This window comes from Rattus norvegicus, chromosome 3 (genome assembly GCF_021556685.1).
Source record: "Rattus norvegicus strain SHRSP/BbbUtx chromosome 3, alternate assembly SHRSP_T2T, whole genome shotgun sequence".
Taxonomy (NCBI): Eukaryota; Metazoa; Chordata; class Mammalia; order Rodentia; family Muridae; genus Rattus; species Rattus norvegicus.
The window spans coordinates 64,522,810-64,542,115 of NC_141536.1; the positions used below are offsets into that span (position 1 = coordinate 64,522,810).

At 44.3% G+C, this 19,306-nt stretch overlaps 1 protein-coding gene across 1 annotated transcript in view; it reads right to left on the reverse strand.

Annotated features, from left to right (window-relative positions):
- The window catches only part of Frzb (frizzled-related protein), a 32,266-nt gene extending 17,982 nt beyond the window's left edge, over positions 1–14,284 (reverse strand). Inside the window, 2 exon segments of the mRNA NM_001100527.2 lie at positions 5,672–5,719; positions 13,410–14,284. Coding sequence (NP_001093997.1) covers positions 5,672–5,719; positions 13,410–13,887 — 526 coding nt within the window. The 5' untranslated portion in view covers positions 13,888–14,284.
- Positions 14,285–19,306: the final 5,022 nt, after the last annotated feature.

A 19,306-nucleotide genomic window follows, 5' to 3' on the forward strand; every position in this document is an offset into this window, starting at 1 on the left:
GACATTAAAGAGCAGCCATCAGAATCCTAGTTGTCTGGTCTCAGTAAAACAGGAAGTGGGGGAGGGAGTGTGAGGGGTGTTGTAATGACAGTTCCTGAAGAATCAGAAACCGATAAGTCCATTAAGCTGGGCACAATAGTGGAATGGCTAGAAGCTTCTAATTTTGCTGGTGTCATACCGTTTGTAGGTGCACTGTACACTGAAAGCATGAAACTGAGTTGACAAATGTCACAAACACTACAGTAAGCAAAAGCTGCCAAGGGCATCTGACACAGCTGCACTGTTGATCCGTGTGCAGGGAGCCGAAGATGTAATGGCTCTAACCTATAGTAATGAAACTTAGAACCCTACTAGTCTAGAATGGGAAGTCTCTAAAGACGACAATAGTGTTCTTTGTCCCAGGCTCAGTGAGGACTGCATGGGTGTAGACATTGTCAAAACTCAAGGCAGCACACACTAGATATCGGTTCATTTTACTCTAAGTAAACTAAACCTTTGAAAATACCATTAACCTAAAATTCAAAGGCAACCCCTTCATTTTTCCGCAAAATAAAGTACCTTAGCTACAACTCATTGGACACTGGATATTTAAAATGATATCAATTTCCTAAATATATGCATCAGTCAAATGGATATATATATGAAGTCAACGTCATACACACACACACTCACACACACACACACACACTCACACATACTCACACATACACACACATAAAGTTTTATTTTGACTGAGGGAAAACATGACGAAGTTGACTGCTGAACTTAGGTAACAAAAAAGTTTGGAAAAACAAAAGTAGCACGGGGTCAAACTCAGCTATAAAAACAAACCTGGAATTTGTAATAAAGGACTCAGTTCATAATGATTTGTGCTCTTAAAAGGAAATTGCTTAAGACTGCAAGGACTAACATTGCGTCACTAGTAAGAGGAAATTCCATTTATTTCTTCAAGACTAGAGTTTGGGAAATATTTAAATAAATGGCTCTTCACAAGGCTTTTTTGGCTCTAAGAATCATTCAGATTCTCTAAAACATGAGTCGATGCAACTGTTTTATAATGTCCTTAAAGTTAAAGAGCGAAAAGGCACAATGGGCCCCACTGCTGTGACAGGGTCATGTCTGCTCAGTGCCAAGTCCAGCCTCGAGGGAGAAGAACAGGGAAATGGCCGTCCGCTGGCCACTTTATCTCACGCCCCTGATATGCAGTGGGTCTGGGAGAAACGAGTTTCCATTACATTTTTGAAGAATGGAGGGATGGATAGACTAATCCAACAGTGACACTCTCCTGCAGGGAGCCTAGGAAGGAGATGAAGCCACATCCTTCAAGGTGGAAGTTTTTTATTAAAAGGTCGTTGTTGTCGAATCAATTATGTTTGAAACACAAATATGATAGGTGGGTAGGAAACGGAAATATGCCATTCTTCCTGGGATAGTGAACAGAACCACAGTCAGAGATGTGACTAAGAACCTCTGTAGACAGATGAATTCCACCAGGAAGAAACTGTCATGAAGAGAGAGAGAGAAGAGGGCCCAAGCATGAGATCCTTCGGAAGTGCCTGTGCCTGGGGGCCAGAATCACTAAGACAGTTTTGCTAACAGTTCAAGGAAGAGAATGTGAGAGAAAGAGCTGGTTCCAAGTGACAGCTCCCATGTGTGACAGGGAGGTTGGGGGAAAGGCCTGAGATTATAAACTACGGTACAGCCACAAAAAGTACTATTTAGCCTTGCTAATTTCCCCTAGTTGTGACTGGTTAGTTCAGCCTCTGAAGTCAGCAAGTGTTTGTAGAAAGGAGAACAGAGGCCAGTGCAAGCTGATATTCATATTGGGGAAAAAAAAAGACCAGTGAAGTTTGGTCGTGTCCACACAGTACATCAGAATTTGTCAGCTATTGCCTCCCTGGGGGTAGGGGGGAATGTGTGTTTTTTTAGTGTAAATGCTCATAAATTGGTTGTCATCATACATGGAAAAAGAGGATTATTTTTGGTTTATTTCCAAAGACCAGCACACTGGCCTGGAACTGTAGCGTAGTTGTTAAAGTGCTTGTGAGCACACACAGAGCCCTGGCTTCCTCTCCAGCAATGCTTAAACCCAAGTGTGGAGGTGCCAGCTGCCATCCCGGAGCTCGGGAGGCGAAGGCAGCAGGAGCAGAAGCTCATGCTCATCTTCGGAAGCATAGGGAGTTCGAGGCCAGCCTGGGTCACACAGACCCTACCTCAAAAAACAAAATTAAACTAAAAAAACAAATGAACAAAGGCCATACCCTTTCCTTGAAGGAATTAAACATCCCTCTTTTTTTTTTTTTTTTTTTTGTTCTTTTTTTTCGGAGCTGGGGACCGAACCCAGGGCCTTGCGCTTCCTAGGTAAGCGCTCCACCACTGAGCTAAATCCCCAGCCCCTTAAACATCCCTCTTAATTTTCTATCCTGATGGATGGGACTCACATCCCATGCTGTGAAATACAGAACATCTCTTTCTTTTATGATAGCGGACTTACCACAGTAAAACACACTCACAAATTGGAAACTGTTCAGAGTCATTATCTCCGAAACAGAAGAGGGGGGAAAAGTTAAGTGTTACGGCAACAAATAAACTAATTGGAGGGAAAGAATGTCTTCCCCAAATTCCAGACAGAAACAGCTTGACATTTTGGAAGGGGGTCAGGATGGCGGTTATAATGGTTTTGGGCCTTCCTCATTTCCTGCTTTATTGTGAGCCTTTTCAGCTGCGACCTTTCTCCAAAGGATAAAATTCTGAGTGTGAGCAAACTGCATCTACTTTTGAAACATGTGACTGTGTCAATGTGTGCGCCCCCCCTCCCCCATCAGCATGAACTCTCTTATTTTCTTATCTTCCTTGTCCCCATTATACCAGCCAACAGGAAAACATTTTTGGGAAAAGGAACAGAAAACTCTGATTCCAAGAACACTCCACTCGCTCTGAGGTTTCCCAAGTGGAGCTAGTTTTGTGTTGTTGTTGTTGTTGTTGTTGTTGTTTGGGAGTGTTTGGTTTTTGTTTTTTGTTTTTTTTTTTCTTTTTCTTTTTTCTTTTTTTCGGAGCTGGGGTCTTGTGCTTGCTAGGCAAGTGCTCTACCGCTGAGTTAAATCCCCAACCCCTTGTTTTTGTTTTTGAGACAGGGTTTCTCTGTGTAGTCCTGACTCTCCTAGAACCCACTCTGCAGACAGGCTGGCCTGGAACTCAGAGATTTCATTTGGCTCTGCCTCAGGAGCACTGTTTCTGCCTCTAGACAGCTGAAATTAAAGGTGTGCATCACCATACCCTGCTCCAAATGGACCCATCTTTGTATATTGTTTGTGTTATTGATGTCTTTGCTCATTGACACACTGAAACTCTAACCATAACTTTCAGATAAATTGACAACACACACACACACACACACACACACACACACACACACACACCTGACAAGAAATTCTGACTGACCAATTGCATTACTCAACAAGTGGGCTTTTTAGTTTGTTTCCCACAAGTACAACAGAATGAGTGGTTCTCAGAGTAGCACAGACACCAAGAATGTCTGGCTACTTTTGTGTGACAGAAAATGTTCCTCACTGTATCACCAGAATTCAAGGTCTTCTAAATAAGCATGGGGATGAGCACCCTCTGGAAAGCAAGATGTGGGTGGCCACGGGTCCTTCTGGGGCATCTGCAACCCAGCTGCTTTAGCAAGATGAGAACCAGCTTTGTCATGGAGTCCGGTGTGGGTTTGGGTGGGCGACTCTTCAGTATCTTTTCCCGTCTTGGGATCAGGGCGAGGGGTTGTGAGATGATATGAGACATTGGGAAATCATGATGTGGTTGGTTGTGGTGGCACCTTTGTGTCAGCCATGGCCATTGAAATGAGCATACAATGCTAATCAGAACAATGACTGCTGGCTCCACACTGCGTTATATATAATTTGCATTTAGATACTAAATAAAGCTTTAATCCTCAAAAATTCTAAACAATTTAAAATCAGTTACTTTTACATAAGGTAAATGGGCTGCCTTTGATGGACAGCACCTAAGGTCAGACACTTTCCAACTTAATTATAATACTCAATGGATGTGGTCAGTTCAGTAAAAATCTTTATTCCTAACTTAGTCATGCATTGATAAATATGTTTCCCTTTCTCTTATGAGTACCTGGCAGGCATAGTGACAAAAATCAGTGAAAATTACCAGGAAAAAAACCAACTATGTAGAAACTGGGCAGCATTTAGACACAGTAACTGGAATAGGAAACAATCCTAATATCCAGTGAGAGCGGGAAGAATTGAGCAATGATGGACAGCGTTATCAATGAGAACTAAAGCTGTCACGTCTATCAAGAAGAGCAAAGAAGCCACCATGCATACGGGGGGTGGGGAGGAGGTGAAGATTCATCCATGCAAACTTCAAGACCAGGCCAAACTAATCTGTGATTGGCAGAGCCCTGCCTAGAAGCTATGTGGTGAAGAAATGTAAAAGTGGCAGTGATGCAGAGGCTTCTAGAACTCTCTAACATCAAAAATCCTGCTGTGTGGTCTTTATGAGGCAATGCTAAAAAAAAAACAAATGCACCCGTTTATGGGTTTTGTTCTTTTTTGCACTTTATTAAAAGGTTTACTGTGTAGTAGATGGGATAATTAGGCTCGTTCTTTCTCTCTCACTGAACAAAGCCTGAGCAGAAGGCGTGAAGCAGTTACTCAGGAATGCTCAAACATAAACAACAGCAGGACTAGGAAAGGAGACCTTGTCTCAGGGCAAAACAAAACCACATATGTGACTTTTCAGTTTTGTACTACCAACACACAACTGTAGGCTTTTCTGTACTCTCAACAGTGTTTAGATCCAATCCAGGCATGCAAGGTGATGTATAACCGATAGTTAATTCTTCAGTCTGTGGAACACTATTTAATCAAATTAACACATAGCCAGGGGTACTATTCAGTTCCTTGGAGCACCCCACTTTGATCCTTGTTAGAAAGCTAGGACATTATTTCTCCCTCTCTGCAGTTCATTTCTAGAGATGACGACTGCATCTGGTGCCAAGAAGAAGGTGGTTATGAACCAAACAACAGGATCTCCCTGGTCTCTTAGCACCACTGGCTCCCTAATCAGAGAGGAGAGGTCTCCTTCATCAGAGTTTTAGGCTCACTTGACATAGCCATTCCTATTAGCATTGCTTTAGGATGACTTAAGGTTTGGGTTGCAAGAAACAGGAGTAGCTGGAAACTCCCAGGTTGCAGGTTGTATGGAAACAGATTGGCAGATCAAAAGATTATATACCTTACCACTGAGGCTACATCCCTGGATTCTATCTAGGTGACAATCCCCAAAGGACATGATAGTGCCAGAGAACGGCTAGTGCTTAAAAGCAGGCGAAACTTGTAATTGTAAAAGATTATACATGAAGAAGTATGGAAGAGACGGCAGAATTATTCTGTATCCTGAAAAAACATGTTTATGTCAATCTATATGTTCATCAGCATTTTTGTAAACCAAACTATAAACCAAGAGGTCGACTTTAATATGCTAACACAAAAAATTAAGTCAGCATAGATACTGAATTCATTTTTATGTTTATTTTTAAAGCAGGACACAAGTATCTGCAAATAAAACTTGAGTATTAAGACCGTATCAAAAATTGACTGCACCACAAACTAAAGCCAGGAACAGACAATGTACTCACCACTGCTTGTCCCTCTGCAGTGTCCAGTGCTCGAATCCATAGGAAAATCTGGAAAGCGGCAGAAAAAAAGAAAGAATGAGAACAGTGATCACTTCAGGATGTCACCTATAAGGTGTAATTCTGTAACAGCCTGACTTGGTCAAGAATCTGTTGTCTCCAGGAAATGGTCCCTTATTAGGGCTGTGAGGCAGTCCTTCTATTGGGGGTTGAATAAGGAGGAGGTCCTTTCTCAGCCGTGATTGACAGCTACTGGTCATGAGTCGTCCTCACCCGTGAGCAAAACTTTAGCACTTAATAATGTGTTCTTGAATTTCATAAATGCTGTAAGTGAATGTTGTAACCCATATAAACATTAGGCGCCGACCCAATGTGTGTGCTTTGTGACAGATAGAACCAAGCATACCTTGTCAATGGATGGTTTGTGTCATACTCTCCTGGCACAGTGTCTATGGGAAATCCAGAAAGAACTCCAGGCCCTTTGTTAAATGAGGACTAAATACTTCAGCACAAAGGAAGCCTAGCGCCTGTAGATCTCTCAAGCCAGTACAATTAATAGATGTGGCAATAATTGGGATTCACCATTGGTTCCTCTCACGATGCTGTAATCTCAGAAAGTGGTAATGATAATGGCCTTCTGTGTTCTAATTAGGAGAGCAGCCTCTAATGAATTGCGCTGCGTACCCCTGCTGAGAGACATGGTTACTAACCACGGATTCTCGCTGATACTCAACTCACACTTTCAAATAAGGGTCTTATATGAAAGTATTAACACTTAATGCTAAGTGAGCCCAATGCCTCTACTTAACCTAACAAAACCAGCATTCTTTCTCTGTCCTCATTCTTCCAATAAAACATAAATGAGGAAGGGTTTGAGGTGTCCTGGATTGAACCCAGGGATTCCTACATGCTAAACAAGGCTCTACCTGTGAGCTACATATGTGGCCGTCAGCTAACATGCGAAAAAGCAGCATAAAAAAAATCGAGGTCTCCAGATAGATGAAAGATAACAAATACTAGTTTACCAGCACGTGATTCAACCAAAACATGAACCATTAACTTGATGACGTTTATCTTATTCAGTCTTATTCATAATAAAAGTGTCCAAGTTTTAAAGCAAAATGCAATGTTTCCATTCATGAAGAATGATGAGAAAAAAATGCACACGGTTTGTATTAAATAATCTCCCTCAAGACTAATAAATTATATTAGTCCACATTTAAAACATGAGGCATTTAAGGTTTATATGAAATGAAAAAAATAAAGCTTCTTGGGGGAAAAAAGAACTCCTTTGAAACAGGGTAGCCAAGGAGAAGGTTTTCCTTATTTCAACCTCTTATCGCCACGGATGTTTCTATACCTTTTTTAACACTAAGGATTCAATTGTTAAAATTGCATGAGAGAAATGCAAATGTTTCCAATCATTTTTTTACACAGTCAAAGTCTGAAATTCTGCCATCAAAACTGTCCTGGATCCAAATGGTAGGCACTGTGTGATTGCTAGACTCCATATCGAGAGAGTTTGTAGTGACAGAGCAGACTTCAGGGAGAGCCTGTGTGAGAACGTCGCTGCAAAGGGGCCCGCATGTCCCCCAGCATGGCTGGAATTGAGATGGGACAAGCAAAGAGTGAGTTTACAGAGAGAGGGAGAGGAGACTGGGTCTGAAGTTGGCAATAGATACACAACTGTTTCTAAACAACCGTGGGGCCAGAAGAGGAAAGAGGAATACTGCAGACAAGGAGCTGGCCATGGCTGCACTGTTGTAATCCTCATGGGGTGCAGTGAACCAGAAGAGAATGACAGACAGAGAAGGACGGAAATCTGATTCTGAATAGAGTAGTAGCACTTGAGCACCAGGGATGAGAAAAGAGACAGAATCAAGGCAGCTCCTAAACCTAGATAACTGTGAGACTGAAGCCTTGCAACAGCTAAAAGCACAAGGCGAAGAATAGGAAGCTCTGGGACGCACTGAGGCTGAGGGACCTTCGTTAGATGAATCTGGAATGGACATTCTCTCCTATCTCAGCAGTGCAACCAAACAGCCATTCCTTATCACTTGGGACCCATTGTCCTGGATGTCCTTTTATTCTTTTAAGCTAAGTGCCAACACAAGGCAAATACTTCACTCCTTTAACTTTAACCTCACGAACAAAAGACACAGATTCTCCAAAAAGATCAACATCCCTTTCCTTAGCAAAGGAAGATGGGTAGTGTAGAACAGACTCTGGTCTGAACCCTTGTCTTCTCACGCACTGAGTCAACTTGACAAGTCACTTCTCTGTGTGCTTGTCCATTCTCTCTTGTAGCTGAGAGTAAAAACACTTAGCTTGTAGCTGTGATGAGAATGCATGTGTACATCTTTGCGGCAACACCTAGAGCATGGTATGTGCTGAGCTTTTATTCTGTCAACACTAAAGTCCTAAGACTGCAGGTCCTCTCTCCCTGGTGTGGTCGCTGTTGAGCACGTCTTTTACCAAGTACCAATCATTCATTCCCCTTGGTGTACACCAATGCTGGCCAATGTCAATGTCATACAAAATGAAGGGCAAAACCGACTAAGGGCTTGCAGCTCCAAAACTGTGATGGTCCTTAAGTTTGTATGCCGAAGCTAGTGCCCCATCATTCAATACTTGTCTACACAGAGGCTCTTGTGCCCTTTTAAACACCCAGCAGAAAGACAAAGACCAGAAAGAGCATGGTCAAAGTTGCTCTTCAAATAATTATTTCAAAGTTCGGTAAAAAGAAGACAAAAAGTGACTGACTCAAATAATAGTTTAGGGCTGGAGAGATGGCTTAGTGGTTAAGAGCACTGCCTGCTCTTCCAGAGGTCCTGAGTTCGATTCCCAGCAACCACATGGTGGCTCACAACTATCTGTAATGGGATCTGGTGCCCTCTGCAGCTGTGTCTGAAGACAGCTATGGTGCACTACTCATAAACGTAAAATAAATAATTCTTTAAAAAAATAGTTTAGGGGCAGTCTAAGATTTCACTAGCACTGACAGCTGGGTTATCTCTAAATAAAATTAATAATACAGATTCTCTCTCCAAGCCAGGCAGACTGCTTTTTGGTATGGACACGATGAAAGATCCTTAGAACTGTGTTTTTCTCTTCGGTCTTAACTTCAAATTTTCACTTCTTTCCATGTGACGTTCTCATTCGGATCCTTCCTTCTCGGTGTTTGACCCCTCAAATATTTGTAAACCAGGGCTAACACTAGAGCAAAGGCAGCCTGGTCCTTGGAGAGGGAGAGTTGATTAAGCAGCCATTTCTGCATGTGAAAGGTAGCAGGACTCTGCCAGACCAGAGCCCGAAGAATATGTTGCACAAGAACTTGGTGGGGGCGGGGATATTAGTCCTAACGGGAAGCCAGCAATAGCAGGGTGATTATGGAGCCCTTGGCCTAGCAAGCTGTAGGAGTCCTAGAAACCGCTGTGAAACACCCTACCATTTCTCTCACACATTCGATATATCTTTAAATTTTTTAAAAATACTGATTCTTTTTTCTTTTTGATGAACCAGTGACGTTAATTAGGATTACTTATAGCACTGTGGGGCATCCCCACTACTGGAGAAAATGTGTCTCCCCTGCCTGAAACCACAACCTGTGATAACAAAGAAGGAGTGGAACCTCCAGATCCGCCTCCACCCTCCACCCCTACCTTTGCCCACCCACCATTGGCTGCTTCTAAGTCCTTGGGGAGGGGCAGAGGCTTGCGGGTCTCTTCCCCTAACAAACTATTTCTAGTTAACAGACATCGAACTCACTCTTTTCTTTCTATTAGTCCCATAGGAGTAAGCTCCTTAACCTGAGTTCTAGCTTGATTTATATGAAATGGAATACTAATTTTCTGTGTTCCTGAAAAGTAAAACTTGCTTCCCCAGTTAGATCCACGTGTAAATCTTGCTCTCCAGGGATAATGCAGTAAGAGTAAGAGGCTGTGTCTGCTGCGTTTAGCAAGTTCAAAAACACAAACGAAAAGGAAACGTTGGTCAAGTTGAGAAAGCGGCAATAAAAATAGGAAAAACTATATCAGGGATTTGTTCAGGTCCGACTCAGCCAGTCGGCTCACATAGCGTCTCGTCTTCACCGTGTCCCTAAGACGCAAACACTTGTGCCTTTACTAACAGGTAAGGGTTGAAGAGGCTATGCCATTCCTCTGTAGCGAGAGTCGGCGTGGGCTTGTGTAGAGACTCAGCACCTGGTTCATACCACAGACCTGCCCAAGAGTCTCCACGAACTGGCAAAGTGGCCAAACTGAACTCTTCCCAAACAGCAGTGCTCAAAGCCACACTGTACAGTAAACACAAAAGACACAAATAAACAATATGAAATTACTAGTGATCGTCTACGTGCCACATATTCTCAAGAATATGTCCATTTTTAGTGTTTTGGAAGTAAAAAATGGTTTGGAGTGTCAGTGTGTTTCACTGAGACTTGGCTCTGTTAAATGCGCTAAGCTTATTTGCTGAGTCACAGTATCTCAGGTGCAAACAGATAACCATGAATGGTGTGAATGAACTAAAATCCTCTTGTTACAGGAATGTGAATGGTTGTACCACTCTTTATTTTTTCCTTTGACCCAATTGGTAAGATATAACTGTCCACCTAAACATACAAAGCCCAGTACCATCCATCCCTTAAGAACATTCGTCACAACCTGTAAAGGTACAGCATGGAATCTTAACGTCACCCGCCACATTGTCCTGCCACGGCTTCTCCTGTATCACTCTTTTTTAAAAAAAAATATATAAATAACTGAAGTGTTTGACTTACATGTTTGATGTCAATTTTTCACTCTGAATGTTGTATGCCTGTTTATTTTCTTTTAATAATGGTAATATTTTATTCTCTTTTTTCTTTTCTTTCCTTTTATTGAACATTTTCTTTATTTACATTTCAAATGTTATCCCCTTTCCTGGTTTCCCCTCCGAAAATCCCCTATCCCATCCTCCCTCCCCCTGCTTCTATGAAGGTGTTTTCCCACCCACCCACCCACTCCTTCCCACCTCCCCATCCTGACATTCCCCTACACTGGGGTTCCAGCCTTGGCAGGACCAAGGGTCTCTCCTCTCGTTGGTGCCCAACAAGACCCATCCTCTACTACACATGCAGCTGGAGCCATGGGTCCCTCCACGTGTACTCCTTGGTTGGTGGTTTAGTCCTGGGAGCTCTGGGGGGTCTGGTTGGTTGATATTGTTGTTCTTCCTATAGGGTTGCAAATCCCTTCAGCTCCTTCAGTCCATTCTCTAAGTCCTCCATTGGGGACCCAATGGTTGTACCACTCTTTAAAGAGAGATCTCACTTTCATATCTGGTTAGATAGGATCTTGTCCTAAGACACAGGAATTCTGCTTATACCTGAAGGGGAAACAGACAAACTCTGTTTTGTAAACTATCATATCCAAATAAACCAAAGGATAAATTAATTAAAATGGTGATACCTGTATGAACATGGGTGTTTGGCCTGCTTATATGTCTGTGCACCACATGTATGCAGTGCCCATGGAGTTTGAGTGGATATACAGCATCTGGTTCTGCTTTGGGTGTATCTGTGTACCACATGTGTGCAGTACTCATGGCGGCCAGAAGAGGGCATTAAATCTCCCAGAAAGAGAGTCATAGATGTTATTAATCTCCCCTGTGTGTACTAGGAATCAAACCAAGAAGAGCAGTCGATGCTCTTAACCACTGAACCATCTCTCCAGCCCCATGTCACCATATTAAGTAATTCCAGTGTCTGGCAGTTTCACCGAACAGAGGAAATGTGTAATTTTCAACAGACTGGAAGCCAGGGGACCTCTTAAACCAGCCTCATCCTTAGCTCATGGTTTCTGTTTCCTGTGGTAACCAAGAGGTGGCAGCACGCTGACTACCTCCTGCCCAAGGCCCTTTGCTTCCAGCGCTGCTGTCAGAAAAACAAATCCTCCAGAACTGCAGAGACTCTCAACAATCATATCCCTGGGAGTGGAGACTTGTCTCTACGCATGTCTATTTGAGTGCTTCAGGGAGACCAATTGTGTCATTTTTGGCCCGAGGGGACAGGTAACTCAGGGGCTCATAATGAGCTGCTTTCCATCCAAATTCACTATGGCCTTCAAGAGCTCTTAGCCTTGCCAAAACTCACCCCTTCCAGGTCCTCCTCTAGGCTTGGGCTTAGGAGTTTGTCTTCTAAGGGAAGCATGCATTTCAGTGTGGAGTGCATTGCCCCTAATGCTTGGCCAGAGATGACTTTAACAGTGTCTGTCAAGCCAGGACAGCAACAGCATTGAGCTGTAACAAACAGCAGTGTCTGCAGGGACTGGGATGTCAGTCAGTCAGTACAAGGGCTCAGACAGTAAACAGAATGCATTTCTTCCAGGTTGCCTTATAAACGAGCTTTTGATTCGTTGTTGATATTAAGAAGACAGTACCTATATTCGTGGTAATACTCTAAGTTTATTGACCTTGAGAAAGATGTGAGATCTGTCTGTGTGTCTTGGTTTTCAACTATCCCTGCCTTTCCCTTGACCCTCTCTTAGTTAATGAATGTCATTTTTCAGTTAATGAGTCAGCCCTGTTGATTCGTTAACTGTGGACTGAGGACACGAGCCTGGCTTGAGCAAGCTGAGAAACCGAAGGAAAGGAACAGAGACGGGAGAACCAAGTGAAACACACTAAGAACAGTTGATCCTGGGAGGTACTGAGGGAGGGTCACTACTTTGTTTGTTCAAGCTTTCTCTTTAAGAGCATGAAGGATACAATCTGAATCTTGGGTTACCTAGTCGGGAAATGTTGAGTGTACTGAAAATATGCCACACTGAACTGGACTGAGTTGTGTGTATGTAGGGAGAAGGGGGATTCTGGAAGTTATGAATGTCACAATTAGACCAAACATCTGTGAGAAAATGAATTGTGATTAAACCCATTAAACATAGAGCTATAATACAGGTTTACAGTGGGAAAAGTGGGAATGTGTGGGTCGTGTATGCACAGAGAGCATAGGTGGGATTGAGATTAAAAGCAAAGTTTATATAAGGCTATGAGGATGACATGGCCAAATATAACTCCGCTCACCCATATGCCGTATACAGAATTACGGGAAGGCACGTGGGCATGTGAAAAGGGCCTGCTATTTCAGTTCCCTGTCTATTTGACTGACGTGAGCAGCAGAAGTTAATTAGCAGGGCATAGAAATAATATTTCATAGCTGTTTCTGACTGGACTGGAATTACCACCTATTTTGTGGAAGGGGGGGCTTTGTTGAAAGGTGATGGTAACTGACGAGATTGGGCTCTGAGCAAACACAGGTCACTAACAGATCTCTGTGTCAGATGTTTACTGAAAGTATCTTAGCACTTTGTGACTGGAAGAAAATGAGGGTTTTTATTTTCCTAATGTCTCCCTCCATACAATTGTAAGCCGTGAAAACAACTAAAGATATAGCAACCCTATGGTCCAGATTGTAAAAGAATCCACCAAAAAACAGAGCAGAAAGTTAGATGTTGTTAAGTGTACTGCAGCTAATTCCCACATGCAAAGAGTGGGAAGGGAAGGAGAGCCTCTTTGGAGGTTTGGCGTGAAGAGCAGGGAACAAATGGGTGGATCAGATCACCTGTTGGAAGACACTAAGTTTGCCTGGAAGAATGATAAAAGTCAACAGAGGAGGAAAGTTACGTGCTCAGAAGAGCAAAGAGCGAGCGAGAGGATAAAGGCAAACGACTAACTTCTCCTCAGAGGTCGGGTAAAGTCCGGGACTCACCGGCTCCGTCCGCGGTGACGATGGCCTCCGGAGAGATGCACACGCCGCGGTCGTACACCGGCAGCTCTTCGCAGGCCAAGCTTTCCGGCCACGAGTGGCGGTACTTGATGAGGATGGGCTCGCAGCCCTGTCGGGCGCGCTCACACACGGACTTGCAGGGCTTGATGGGCTCGTGCTGGAAGTCGATGGTGCAAATGGGTGCGTACATGGCACAGAGGAAGAAGAGAAGATCCGGGCTGCAGTGGGTGCCCAGCAGCCCTTCGAATTGTTCGATGGCCAGGATGGCGTTAGCCTGGGTACTGTGGTGCAGGTGGTTGGGCATCTTGGTCATGTTCCAGGGTAGGGACTTGCACAGGGGGATGCGGACAGGCTCGCAGGCTGCTGCCTGGGCTCCGGGTACCTGGAGCAGGCAGAGAGCAGCCAGGACCAACAGCCCGGCCCATCCTAGCAGCATCCGTCCCGGGCCGCGGTAGACCATGGTCCCAGCAGGATGGATGGGGCAGGGCGCAGCCGGGCGATGGACCGGAGAGGCGCGTTCTGGATTCTCCTCCTGCGGTCCGGAGGGGTGAACAGCCGTTCCCCGGGACAACCACAGTACTCTTGGATCCAAGTCCTCCCAGGTCCGGTCCAGGAGCCTGGCGGAGCTCGGTGCCTTGCTCCGCTGGCTGCTCTTCCCGAGAGTCTAAGCCTCTAGACGAGGCAGCATCTATTTATTCCTCTCGCTCTGGCAGAGACATCAGCCTTCGCACATCAATCAGATGAGGGGGCAGAAGAGGAAGCCAGGGAGAAATAAAAACAAAAGTCAAATTCAGTTAAGGGAACTTAACTGGGGTGTTACAAAAAGGTGTTGGAAGCAGCGATAAATTCTGCAGAGTGAGATGGATGGGGGACCCTGAGGGAGGAGATTTGATGGGGGTGGGGGAACTAATGGGAGCGGAGGTTGGAGTTTGCCAAGTCCTGCAGGGTCGGGAAGATCCTGCGAGCGACCGGAGGAGCTCAGAGGAGGTCAGAGCCTTGGCTAGCAGCTGCGCCTTCCCACCTCGGCTGACAAGAGTTCCGCCCCGCGGTCCCCTGCCCTCCGGCTCCTCCTTCCGAGAAGGCTGAGTTTTCAGAGGACTCGAGTGTGAGACCCTGTCTAGCTGTGATGCTGTAGCCCCAGGCAGCTCCCGACAGGAGTCGCGCACTTTTCCCACGCCGCTCCTGGCTCCAGCTCCATAGACGAACCCTTGGTCCCCACGGGAGAAGCGATCTCAACGCACCACAGAGATGCACACCCCTCGATCCCGCCCTGCGAGCCCACGCTGTCCCTCGCTCCCCGCAGCTATTTCCTCCCAGGAAACCGGAGCGCACCTCCGCCTGCAGAAAGTCGGGCTGGGAGGCTGGAGCAAAGTCACTTTAAATGTCTACGTCGCAGACACCACAGCCTCTTGAGAGCAATGGCAGGGCCCTATCCAGCGAGAGTTAATGACTCCAGGGGTCTGTAATTGGAATAACTGTGGAGAAACTGACCTTCACAAAGGGGAAAAAAACAATGCACGAAAAAAAAAAATAGCCCCACAGGAACATGAAAAGGAGTTTTTTTTTCCTTCTTTCCTGCCCTCCCTTCTTCCCTCCCTCCCTCCCTCCCTGCTTCCTTCCGAGTTTTTCTCTGCCCTGTAGAATTAGAACTTTTGAGTTTTTCTTTTTCTGAAGCCGAACAGTGGAGCCTACTTTAAAGCACTTGGATTCCGACCCACCCCCAGAGTTTTCTCACCGAAACTTGCATTTATTATCTAACTCTTCCCACGGGCGGTTTCATCTAACAGGGGAAATAAACGCGCAAGCAAAATACCCCACACAGGTAATGATAATAGTAAACAGGAAATGGTTCTCATCCAGATGAGTTCAATACAGAGGAGAAAATAGAAAACAGATCCCTCCCAGGCTACGCCTTCCAGAAGTCTCCTGTTTCCACCCCTGGCCGCCCCCTGGCTTTCAGAGCATTGTACGTGGGAAGTCCTGCGGAGGCCCAACCACTGTGCCCCTTCTGAGGAAAATCATTGAGCAGACGGATTGCAGTGTCAGAAGACAGCGGGGGCACACAGGCAAACCCTACAACAAAGCCGGACGTCACTAGACCGGTCCTGATTTACCCAGCCTTCCCCAGCCCTCCCCACCCCCCTGCTGTCAATATAAGGCAGATAAAGTCAGTCTCTACTTCCGAGAGCACACAGTAGGATACGGCTTTAATCCTCTGCCCGGGCTCAATGGCACTTAGGGAATGTCAGTGGCTGACTTGAGTTTATGGAATTTTTATCTCTAAAATGATCATTACCAGCGGTTTGTGACTTCAATGTTTTCGGAAGGAAGTGTGTCTACTTCATAGGAAATCAACAACAGATGGCGGCTAGGGAGCCATTTAATTAATAAATAAACTATGCCTGATTTACAATTATTTGGTGTCAGATAAGACAACAAAGCCAAAAGTTATATAAATTAATTCAGTGAAAGATGGCGAAGCACACATAAATATTGAAGGGGAAATTTATAAACAGTCAATAGAAGAATATTTGGAAGCTTTATTAGGTAAAAGAAATAAGAGGGATTTGTGATCAATTTGAAAGTGAACGACGAACAGGAGAGGTTGTTAAATATATTTTGTGTTCATCTCACATTTTTTTTTTTTTAGGAAGAAAGGAGCAGAGTGTTTGATGGTCACACAGACAAAAGGTGTGAATGAGCTCATTTGCTTCAGAGATGACGACCTATTCACCCACCAAATCCTTTCACAATCTCTCCTCTCTCCCTCTCTCTCTCTCTCTCTCTCTCTCTCTCTCTCTCTCTCTCTCTCCTCCCCCCTTCCCATCCCTCCCTATCTCTCTGTGTTGTTTTGTTTGTTTTTGTTTTGTACTTCATAGTGAGACAGCATCTCACTATGAAGCCATGGCTGTCCTGGAATTCAATATACAGACCAAGGTAACCTGAAACTGACAGGAATCTGCCTGCTTCTGCCTCCTGAGTGCTAGGATCTAATGTGTGCGCCATCACAACTGGGACTTGCAACTTTCTTTTAGTCCAAATTTGTCTCCACTAAAACCAGCGATGAATTCCCTTGCCTCCCAGAAGAGGCTGCGTTCACTTGTCTGTTTCTGTACCTTCTCATAAACATCTGTCACCTGTGCAAACCATTCTTCGGCCTCTGGCAATATATTTCTTTATATTTTTGTTCTTTCTGCTTTCCTAAATGGCTTATACAACTTTCAAAAGAAGACAATGTGTCTTCTGCTCCTTTTGAAGTAGCAGTGGGGAGAACGGCACGTGGAATATGGAAGTGCAAATACTTTATAGAGATAAACAACTTAAGAAGAGAGTTAATTCTGAAAAAGAAAGGAGACTGTGTGATGACAAAGAAAACACAAGTTCAAAAATGTACATTTTCTATTAACAGGTGAGCTGTAATACACAAAATAAATTCCTTCAACAAATCCCAAATTTGGAAAAATTCAAGACAACTGAAACCTGGTTGGTATTTCAGACAAATCAGGGTGTACTTAATCTGTTTTGCTTGCATTCTATTTTTTATAGTGTTATTTAAATGTTGTTTAACTGACAGTAATATTTCTATAACTCTCATCCACCCACAGCTCAGCAATTAAGATCACTTGCTGCTCTTCCAAAGGGCCAGAGTTTGATTCATAGAACCCATCTCAAGAGCTTTTAACTCCAAGGGATCTGGTTATTCTTCTGAACTCTGAGGACCCTGCATACACACACACACACACACACACACACACACACACACACACACACACACACACACACACATTTAAATTTAAAACTGTATCAGGACTCAAACAAGACAGATGCTTGCTATGGACATTTCCTCCCAGCTTGTGAAATATTTTTATTTTTTAATTTTGTATGTGTGCTCAACCATGCCATAACATGCAAGTGGGGGTCAGAGGACTAACAGAAGTCGCTAGTCACATATGGAACCTGGGGATCCAACTCAGGTCTCCCAGCTTTGCACCGAGGACCATTAAATGTATCTGAAATCAAATAAAGCAACACTGTAAAATGTCTTAACATTATCCAAACTTCCAAACCCTTCCGAAGGACACACCCAAGACACAATGCTGTCTCCCTCTGCCCAGTGTCAGCTGGGACCTGAACCATCCTCTATCATTTCTCTTATTCTTTCCTTCCTTCCTTCCTTTGATTTTTTGGCTGCTGCTAGTGTGTGTGTGTGTGTGTGTGTGTGTGTGTGTGTGTGTGTGTGTAACAGAGAGACTCTGTGTGTGTGAGTCTGTGAGTGTGAAAGTCTGTATAGGTATGTGTGAGAGTCTGTGTGTGTGTGTGAGAGAGAGAGTCTGTGTGTGTATGTGTGTGTGTGAGAGTCTCTCTGTGTGTATATGTGTGTGTGAAAGTCTCTCTGTGTGTGTATATGTGAGAGTGTGTGTGTGTATGTGAGAGTCTCTGTGTGTGTGTGTCTGTGTGTGTGTAAGAGAAAGAGAGAGAGAGAGAGAGAGAGTGTGTGTGTGTGTGTGTGTGTGTGTGTGTGTGTGTGTGTATGATGTAGCCCAGGATAAGCCAGAACCCACCGTGTAGCTAAGGTTACACTTGAACACCTGATCCCTGGGCCTCAGCTTGAGAGCTGGAATTATGGGTATGCACTGTAATAATCTGCAACCCTTTGACAAAATAAGATCACAGACAATATCTGGCCTGTTCTACAGAGACCCACACACTTTGCTACCTCTTCCTTCCCACTATCTCTTTAAGAGATTTATTATATTTTTTTAACACATCTTACAGTGACAGAGGAGAAAGTCAGTAGCCTACAGCTCATTCTAGCTGGGCTCTGGGGCTGAGTTATACTGTAAACAATTAAACTGTGACTACAGTCAAATTAGAACACAGCCATAAAACCATCTCTATCTACCTGGAAATCCACAACGCCATCACTAAGGAGAAATGACCCAGCTGGCCCTCAGCCCCATTGTGTTTATGACCCTGAAAGTGAACCATATCTGTGGACACGAGAGCACGAATGTGCCTTTTCGGTGCTTAACCTCAATACTAAGCCCAACAGAATATTTTTAATCTAGAAAAGAAATATTTATAAATCCCTAGAAAAAATATACAAGCCCTCAGTTTTGAAGAGGAAACGCTAAACATAGTGTCCGAAATGGCTAACGAATGGTTTCTGAGGTCAAAGTGAGAAACCTCAAGGTAGATTAGCCAATGCCACCAATGGCCCACGTCTTAATAAGGATCCTCCCTATGCAAACAGAACCTTTCCTGGGAGCAGGTTTAGTGCCTCAGCATCTTGGTCTCTCTGGCCAGATAGCTCCACCTTCTGGGAATCCTGATGGGCGGTCCCTGCTAAGCCCCACCCATCTGTCATCTCCCCAATCTGTGTCCTTTCCCCCAGCAATCCTTTCGTTGAGCCCCCGATCCTTAAGGTGGTCGTCAGTGCCACTACTCTTCCCATCATGACCGTGACTCTGGCTCTGGATAGCACTCCTTCAGACATCCCTTCCACCCTTCCGTCACAAGAAACCGCCAATCTTACAACTCAGGACAGAAAGGCGTTAACACCTCCATGCTAACATGTCTGTTACATACCCACTTCTCCATATTAAAATTATTCCTCCTTTCCTTGTGTGGTTGGTTACTCACTGATTTACTGATTCGGAGTTGGACTTCAGTCAACACCAGAAAGATATGTTTTGAATTTGCTTACCTACAAAATAACACGTAACCAACTATTTCTGTGTGGCTTACTCTGCTTTACGCCAGGCCCTGTCAAAGGCCGGAATCCTATTATGCAGCACCGCAATTACCATCTGTGTGTGAACAAGGAAATTATGCCACAAAATAAGTTCCTAAATCCCATGACTCCAGAGGAGCTCATG